The sequence below is a fragment of the Lactuca virosa genome, chromosome 3, assembly GCF_052849685.1.
Source record: "Lactuca virosa cultivar CGN04683 chromosome 3, Lactuca_virosa_CGN04683_v6, whole genome shotgun sequence".
In the NCBI taxonomy this organism is placed as follows: Eukaryota; Viridiplantae; Streptophyta; class Magnoliopsida; order Asterales; family Asteraceae; genus Lactuca; species Lactuca virosa.
In genome coordinates, this window is record NC_136428.1 from 171,859,677 (window position 1) to 171,869,191 (window position 9,515).

The following is a 9,515-nucleotide window of genomic DNA, read 5'->3' on the forward strand; positions in this document are numbered from 1 at the left end:
ATCAATAAGAATTGATTATGTAACACCCGTTTTAGGTATGAGCTAATCCATTATATTTTATTAAGTCTTCATTTTGGGTGGCCACGGCGTGGTGGAGCCTCACCACGACGTGACGATATTTTCAAGGATCACGAGATTTAAAGACCCGCCACGACGTAGAAGTTGATTTTAATGAAACCCTAATTTCCGGGTTTTTCACCCTATTTAAAGGTATGAGGAGGCTAGTGTTTATTCATCCTCAGCCGCCGTCACCCTCAAGCTTTAGAAACCCTAACCCTAATTCCTTCTTCTGAGTTGTGAGCCCATTTTGGTGATTTCGGTTGCTTTTGAAGGAAGAAGAGGTGTTGGAAAGGATTGCGGTGCTACTTGGTTGGAGTGAAGATCTCTTTTGGGCATCTTTGGACCTTTGTAAGTGTCCAAGCTCCTTGCTTTATGCTTCTATGATGATAGATCTAAGGTTTTGTCCCATTTTCTTCTTGTGTGGCCTAGTTAGAATGGAAGGATTCCATATAGTTGGCAACTTTATGAAATCTAGAGGTCCCTTTGATATCATATGTTGTAGATCTGATGTTCCATGGTGTATGTTACACTATGCATGAGTTTGAAGCCTCTTTATCACTCTTGTTGACCTAAAATGAAAGAGACATACATTAGACATGCATTTCCATAAAACAACCAACTTTATTGCTCTTGGTGTAAAGGGAAACCCTTATGGAAAGTTTGGGCTTATGTATTTTGTGATTTAGGACTTAATGGTTGAGTTGTACTTCTTGATGACCTTTGAACCTAGGTTTAGAGATCTTGTTTTAATGGAGTGTCGTAATGGATAAAGTTGGAAACTTTATCCATCAAGGCGTTGGGAAGAAGTAGATTTGGGGTTTTTAAGCCCTTGAAAATGAGTTAAAAGCATCTTAACTCGAATAAGCTATTCAGACGGGTTCCTACGACGTAGAACTAGGCCGCCATGGCGTGGCGACTAGAGATCAGTCGTCTGTTTCATCGTTTTGTGCCCACGACATGGCTAAAGGAAGGTCATGACGTGGAGGGTTACTGATGGCATTTTGACTTCCATGACTTGGATCCAGATCGGGTTTAGACTCATGAGCGATGACGTGGCCAAGGATGGCCACGACATGGAGGTCAACTAAAATTGACTTTGTCTTTGACCATTCAATCTTTGACCTAGGTTGACTTTTGGTCAATTCTTAGTTTTTGGAAGGTAGACTAAGGGTTTACCTTATATGAATGTTTAGGTGGGGGTATATCACCTGTATTTCGGCAGTGAGAGTAGTAACAATTGATTATCGTTTGAGAGGTGAGTCTCTTCACTGTACTTGTGGGTGAAAGGCACCAATGTCGACCCAATAGATTATGGATGTAGGATGCTAGCTGTCTTTGTGACTCTTGCATGTGTTGTATATATGCCGGCCGAGGCCCATTATGTAATATCGGATGGGGCCCGATGAATACCAGGCGGGGCCCGATACGTGTATTGTATGTGGTATCTTGGGAACTCATTAAGCTTTGTGCTAAAGGATTATTTTTATGTTTCAGGTACTTCCGGTTCTAAGGGGAAGAGTTTGACGTGATTGCATCGCATCCACCGGTGTTCCTCATTTTATGACATTGTTTTGTACTTTGATGAATATTTGATACTTTTCTATACATTGATGGGTTTTTGGAGTAAATGAATGGTTGATTTGGTTGACTTAAAACAAAAAATTTTACTTAGTGTTTTTGGGATGTTACAAGTTGGTATCAGAGCCTTGGTTTGAGGGATTCGGGCACACTCCCGAGTGTGTCTAGACTCAAACTGGGGAATTGGTAATCCTTTTAAAAGAAAATGAATTTTATAAAAGACTTTTATAAAGACAAGGGGGTGTGATGCGTGCAATTAGCCAAGCTCAAGTTAGTGTTTCCCAAAATACCCATACTTGTTTATTGTTTCAGTATGTGTATATGAGTATAGCATGCTAGATTAGAGCTAAGGATCTGCTCAGGATTTCATGATAGAATGTTAGAAGAGATGCCTTTGTATGCTAGTATGGATTTCAAATGATTAGATAGAGTGGCCTGATTGGGTAGTGCATTGGTTTAGAACTCGATGCTCGAATGTTGCTTGCTTTGTGCTTTTAGGAACCTCCACTAGTATCAATTAACTATCAAGCGAATATGTTAGGTTACATGTTACAAAAATTAGATGGTTTTAGAAAGTTAGGTTTAACTCTATTGTGCAGCTCTTGTTTGATTCCAACCATTATAATATGAGACCTTGCAGTCGAAGAATTATCTAGTTCCTATTACATGTAATTGTATTCGTAAGGTAGATAGTGGGCATTAGTGGGAGTTTCTTCTGCAGCTGATGGCAGAGAGAGGTGTGAAGGGAATCCTAAGAGAATCTAGGAAGTATGTTAGCATGTCGAACGCGTAGTTTAGCAGAATTGGCAGGTATTTTATAGTGAGGGAGTAACTTAGAGGATTCGGGGCGGACCTTGAGGAAAGTACAGATATGTGTGGAAGGTAGTATTGGGCCCATACTACTAAAAGCACAGGATCTGTACTCGAGACAAGGGAAGTAACGAGGATACTAAGGAACTTGCTAAGTGTGGAAAATTCTTCACGTGTTTTCTGATGGTTGCATTGTTTATTTTCAGTATGGTGGTCACTCGAGGTGGTTCAGGTCCCGGTGAAGGATCGGGTTCGGGCTCTGGAGTAGGACTCTTGGATGATCAGATGCGAGAGTTAATTTTGTCGGAGATCACTCACGGTATTCTGGAGCAGACTCATGTGATCTTTGGTACGATCAAGGAGGGCATTATGGAGATGTTGGATGAGCATTTGGGTGCATTTCATACTGAGACTATGGGTATGGTGGGTACATGTTCTCTGACTTTTTGAGAGTTTCGTGCATGTGGGGATCCTAATTTCTTCGGGAAGAAGGAACCTATTGTTAGCAGGCGATGGTTGGAGGACATCAAAAACACTTTTCGGACTAGATTCTGCCCCGATGGGAACGTCGGATTTGCATCCTGTTTTGTGAAAGACAGAGCTCGTGATTGGTAGGAGGAGGTAGACCATACCTTGAGGCAAGGCTATTAAGACGATGACATGGTAGGCTTCTGTGATGAGATTCAAGGCTGAGATTTTACTGGTGATTGAGGTTCAGCACCTAACAAGTGAGTTTCAGGACCTTCGCTAGACTATTGAGACTATGAAGGAGATCACTGCCATGTTCCGTTAGAGGGCTTTACTGGTTCTGCAGTATGTAGCGGACGAGGAGATGAAGAAGGCAAGGTACCATGATATGCTGAAGGATGAGATACGGGAGTTTGTGAGCATGTCCAACTGCAGGACCTTGGATGGCATGATAGCGAGCGCCCAGGAATGGGATAATTATTTGGATATTGTGAGGAAGAGGAAGTCGGTTCAGGCTCAGGTATCAGAGGGCTAAGAAAAGAAGCCCAAGGTTTTTGATTCTCGATTGAGGGGCTAGCAGGGCCGGAGCCGCTATGTCAAGTGCGACAAGATGCACGAGGAGGTTTGTAGGGTAGGTGGTTTTGACTGCTTCAAGTGCAGAAAGACTGGTCACTACAGCAAGGATTGTACTGCCACTACCACCACCACCCATGAACCGAGTCTGGCTTTCTTTCATTTCAATCAGAGGCGCCACAAGAAGGACAATTGTCCGCGTTTGATAGTGGGAGCGGTGGCAGCACCCTCTCCATCGACATTAAGGATCATTGACGACTGCCAGGGCAAGACGGATGCGCCAGTTGTCAGGAGTCGAGCTTTTCAGCTGACAGCCAAGGAGGCTCGTGTAGCACCTGATTTGGTTAATGGTATGTATCTTTTCCTTATGTCATTTATTGATTTATTGTTTATGGTTATTCTGTACGTTGATAATTAGGGGCATTCCTAGTGAACGGAGTTCCGACCTTGGTCCTTTTTGATTTGGGCACCACCTGATCATGTGTATCTCTTGCTTTTAGCAAGAGGTTTGGTGATGCACCTGGACAGCTTGATTACCCACTAGAGGTGGAGATCCGCGACGACCGTCTAGTACATGTATCGAGGGTTCATCAGAGTTGTCTGCTGGAGTTATTTCATGACCAATACCCGATCGATTTGGTTCATATACCTTTACGTGAGAGAAAGGTTATCGTGGGTATGTATTGGTTGAGCCCCAATAGGACGATGATTGACTGCGGGCACCATTTATTTCGAGCTCGAACCCCAAGTGGGGGAGAGCTAATTATTCACGAAAAGGGTGCTCAACATGGACCAACTCTCTATTTAACCGCGAGAGCTAGGAGATATTTACAACATAGTTGTTTCTGGTTTGTATCCTATGTGTTGGATACTAGGGAGGTGGGGAAGAAGACAGTTGATGATGTGCCGATCATTCATGAGTATCAAGATGTATTTCCTGAGGATCTGCTTGGATTGCCTTCGATAAGGCAAGTGGAGTTCTAGATTGACTTGGTACCAGGTGCGGCTCCGATAGCCAAGGCACCTTATCGACTATCACCGCCTGAGATGCAGGAGTTGTCTACACAGCTGCAGGAGATTTTAGACAAGGGGTTTATCCGATCAAGTAGTCCGCCCTTGGGAGCAACAATATTGTTTGTGAAGAAGAAGGATGGTTCCCACAGGATGTTCATCGACTACCAGGAGCTGAAGAAGTTAACGGTGAAGAATCGTTATCCACTTTCGAGGATCAATGACTTGTTCGACCAGGTACAAGGTGCATATTGGTTTTCCAAGATTGATCTGTGTTCAGGATACCATCAAATGAGAGTTCGGGATGAGGACGTTTAGAAGACGGTTTTCAGACCTCGATAAGGTCATTACGAGTTCGTGGTGATGCCTTTTGGGACCAATTCACCGACGACATTCATGGACCTCATGAACAGGGTTTATAGACCGATCTTTGATCGGTCAGTGATCGTCTTCATTGATGATATATTGGTCTATTCTAAGACCAATGAGAAGCATGAGGATCACTTGAGGGAGGTAATGGAGACTTTAAGGAGGGAGAGGCTTTATGTCAAATTCTCAAAACGTGAGTTCTGGTTATGCAGGTGCAATTCTTAGGACACATCGTAAACCAGAAGGGTATATTGGTCGGCCCGACCAAGTTCGAGGCCGTGTTGTAGTGGGAGGTTCCGAGATCTCCATCTGAGGATCGGAGTTTTCTAGGACCGGCCGGGTATTTATCGGAGATTTATTCAGGACTTCTTCAAGATCGTTGTTCCATTGACAAGAATGAAAAAGAAGTCAGTTACCTTCCTTTGGGGGCCTGAGCAGCGGGCGACATTTATGACTTTGAGACAAAAGCTATCTCAGGCTCCAATCCTGAATTTACCATAGGGTGTGGATGACTTTGTGGTCTATTGTGATGCTTCAATCACGAGATTAGGAGTGGTACTTATGCAGCTGGGTCATGTGATTGGGTACACTACAAGGCAGCTGAAGCCTCACGAAACGAAATACCCTACACACGATTTGGAGTTGGTGGCGTGGTTTTCTCCCTCATGAATTGGCGACATTAGTTATATGGGGTCCGTTCTACTGTTTACACGGACCACAAGAGTCTGAGGTATTTGATGGATCAACCAAACCAGAATATAAGACAACGCAAGTGGATCGATGTGGTGAAGGACTAGGACTGTGAGATCCTCTATCATCCTAGGAAGGCCAATGTGGTAGCGGATGCCTTGAGCCACAAGGCCACGTGTACTCCCATCTGGGATTTGTGTTTGAGGATGACAATGATTACTCCATTGTTAGAGAAAATTCGCGAGGCTCAGGTTGAGGCCTTGAAGGAGGATCACCAAAAGAGTGAGCGCATAGTGGCTCATGTGTCCTCTATTGATTATGATTGTATGGGATTGGTCACTTTGCATCGGAGGGTTTGGGTTCCATAATTCGGTGGTACTCGGTAGATTCTGATGGAGGAGGCATACAAGTCGAGGTTTTCTATCCATCTGGGAGCAACGAAGATGTACAAAGACCTTCGACTTGATTATTGGTGGCCCTGCACGAAGCGGGATGTGGCTTGGTATGTGGAGAGGTTCCTGACTTTTAGGAAAGTCAAGGCCGAGCATCAGCGACCTCACGACAAGATGAAGTCGTTGGCTATCCCCATTTATACTTCAACATAACTTTTCACCCCTAGAAGGATAGTCAGAGTGAGTAGACTAGTCAAACTTTATAGGATATGCTTCAGGCATGCGTTTTGGAATTTCGAGGTAGTTGGGATTCGTATCTCCCATTGGTTGAGTTCTCATACAACAATAGCTACCAAGTCAGTATCGGTCGACCTCCTTTCAAGATGCTCTATAGGATGAAGTGTCGGACCCCGATTTGTTGGGGTGAGGTCGGTCAGCGAGTCATGGGTAGAACAGAGGTAGTGCTCCGGACTACCGAGTTGATACAACAGGTGCATGGGAGATTGTAGAGTGCATAGAGTCGGTAGAAGAGCTGTGCGGATCGACGACGATCCGATCTCGAGTTTCAGGTTGGTGACATGGAACTTTTGAATGTGTCACCTTGGAAAGTTGTCATCCGATTTCGGAAGCGGGGAAAACTGGGCCCCATATATATTCTGTTCAAGGTTGTTGCCAGGGTGGGCAGGATTGCATACCGCTTGGAGTTACCCAATGAGATCAGTCAGAATTATAACATGTTCCATGTCTCAGCTGCGGAAATGCTTGGTTGATGATTGCGCAGTAGTGCCATTGGAGGATATTCAGTTTGACGAGGGCCTGAACTATATAAAGGGACTAGTTGCGATCGTCAATAGGAACCTGAAGACCTTGCGGAACAAGGAAGTGGGTTTGGTGAAGGTGCAATGGCAGCACCAGAAGGGTTCAGAGTGGACATGGGAAGCCGAGGAAGGGACGAGTGAGAATTATCCAGAGTTATTTGCGGCAGAGGACTTCGAGGACGAAGTATGATTCACGTGGGGGGGGGGGGTTGTAACACCCGTTTCAAGTATGAGCTAATCCATTATATTTTTTAAGTCTTCATTTAGGGTGGTCACGACGTGGTGGAGCATCACCACGGCCTGACGATATTTTCAAGGATCACGTGATTTAAAGACTGGCCACGACGTGGCCATATGTGCCACGACGTGGCATCTGATTTTAATTAAATGCTAATTTATGGGCTTTGCACCCTATTTAAAGGTATGAGGAGGCTAGGTTTTATTCATCCTCAGCCCCCATCACCCTCAAGCTTCAGAAACCCTAACCCTACTTCCTTCTTGTTAGTTGTGAGCCTTTTTTTTCGTGATTTTGGTTGCTTTAGAAGGAATAAAAGGCGTTGGAAAAGATTGTGGTGCTTCTTCGTTGGACTGAAGATCTCTTTTGGGAATCTATGGATCTTTGTAAGTGTCCAGTCTCCTTGCTTTATGCTTCTATGATGATAGATCTAAGGTTTTGTACCATTTTCTTCTTGTGTGACCAAGTTAGAATGGAAGGATCCATAAAGTCGTGGTGGTCCCTTTGAGATCATATGTTGTAGATCTAATGTTCCATGGTGTATGTTACCCTATGCATGAGTTTGAAGCCTCTTTATCACTCTTGTTGACCCAAAATGGAGGAGTCATGCATTGGACATGCATGTCCATAAAACAACCAACTTTATGGATCTTGGGGTAAAGGAAAATCCTTCTGGAAGGTTTGGGCTTATGTATTTTGTGATTAAGGACTTAATGGTTGAGTTGTACTTCTTGATGACCTTTAGAACCTAGGTTTAGAGATCTTGTCTTAATGGAGTGTATTAATGGATAAAGTTGTAAACTTTATCCATCAATGTCTTGGGAAGAAGTAAATTTGCGTTTTTGAGCCCTTGAAAACGAGTTAAAAGCATCTTAACTCGAATAAGCCATTCAGACTGGTTGCCACCGCGTGGCACTAGGCCGCCATGGGGTGGCGACCAATGATCAGTCGTCTGTTTTGTCGTTTTTTTCCTGCAGCGTGACCAAAGGAAGGGTACAACATGGAAGGGTGTTGATGGCATTTTAACTTCCTTGACTTGGATCCAGATCAGGTTTAGACCCATGGGTCACGACATGGTCAAGGATGGCCACGATGTGGACGTCAACTAAAATTGAAATTTTCTTGCACCGTTCACTCTTTGACCTGAGTTGACTTTTGGTCAACTCTTAATTTTTGGAAGGTGGACTAAGGGTTTACCTTATATGAATGTATAGGTGGGGTATAACACCTGTATTTCGGTAGTGAGAGCAGTAACAGTTGATTATCGTCTGAGATGTGAGTCTCTTCACTATACTTCTGGGTCGAAGGCACCAATGTCGGCCCAATTCATTATATATGTAGGATGTTAGATGTCTTTGTGACTCCTGCATGTGTTATATGTATGTCGGGCGGGGCCCATTATGTAATACCTGGTGGCGCCTAATGAATATCAGGCGGGTCCGATACATGTATGGTATGTGGTATCTTAGGGAATTTACTAAGCTTTGTGCTTATGGCTTATGTTTATGTTTCTGGTACTTCCGGTTCCAAGGGGAAGAGCTCGACGTGATTGCATCGCATCCACCGGTGTTCTGCATTTTATGACATTGTTTTGTACCATGGTGAATACTGGATACTTTTCTATACATTAATGGGCTTTTGGAGTAAATGAATGGTTGATTTTGTTGACTTAAAACCAAAATTTTTACTTAGTATTTTTGGATGTTACAGATTAATTATTAATCAGAATTAATCTGGAATTTATTTGGGATTAAATGGAATTAATTAAAAGTATAAGGGCTGAATTGTAATAATTCAATATTTGAACAATAGAGACAATTCTAGACAGTTCCTAGGATTGGAAGATTTCTTTGGGCCTTTTAGGGTTTTTGAAATATTCCAGATTACTGATAGGGATAAGGATTTGAATAGATTAAAATATTATTATTTTAAAATTCAAATAAGGGTTTATCCTTGTGATCCCCTAGCTATAAATATGACCCACCGGCTTGCAAATTCCGTTCACTCGACATTACCTAAACACATATGAACGAAAATTCTCTCATATCTCCTCTCTCCTCCTCATTCTAGGGTTTCTAGTTTTGGGTGTGAGCCATTAGAGACATCATCCTTTTGGTGCTAGCTTTCCAAGACCAACAAACACAAGAGATTGGAGTGGTTTGTTAACTACAACAAATGAAAGGTATGTAACCCTAATTCTTGTATTTTGATTATACTAGGGTTTCATTAGGGTCCTTGATATTCATTATATGTCGCTATCAATTAGAGAAAACATTGATCATTATAGGTTGCATATGAACTTAAGTGTTAAGATTTTCCACTTTATATTTTTTTTAATAACCTATAAAACCTCAGTGGTATCAGAGTCATTGGTTTCTATTGATTTGTGCATGAGATGAATTGATCTTGATTACGGTTTATCAAAAGTAAACCCTTTCCCTTGAAAATTTCTACTTTGCTTGAGTTTCTTGAAACCCAAGCCTCCAAGCCTTATTTTCGAAAATTGCCTAC

The 9,515-nt window shown here is 42.9% G+C and overlaps 1 protein-coding gene across 1 annotated transcript; it reads left to right on the forward strand.

Annotated features, from left to right (window-relative positions):
* Positions 1-3,526: 3,526 nt before the first annotated feature.
* On the forward strand, positions 3,527-4,473 carry LOC145164265 (uncharacterized). The gene is made up of 2 exons (XM_079082987.1): positions 3,527-3,891; positions 3,990-4,473. The coding sequence occupies exons 1-2, from the start codon at positions 3,527-3,529 to the stop codon at positions 4,471-4,473; spliced, it is 849 nt and encodes a 282-aa protein (XP_078939113.1).
* Positions 4,474-9,515: the final 5,042 nt, after the last annotated feature.

Bases quoted from the DNA above. Each gene is read 5' to 3' on its own strand.
- LOC145164265 (XM_079082987.1), top strand. From the start codon at position 3,527: ATGCACGAGGAGGTTTGTAGGGTAGGTGGTTTTGACTGCTTCAAGTGC. The intron at 3,892-3,989 runs GTACGTTGATAA...TCTTGCTTTTAG, and splicing joins TTATTGTTTATGGTTATTCT to CAAGAGGTTTGGTGATGCAC.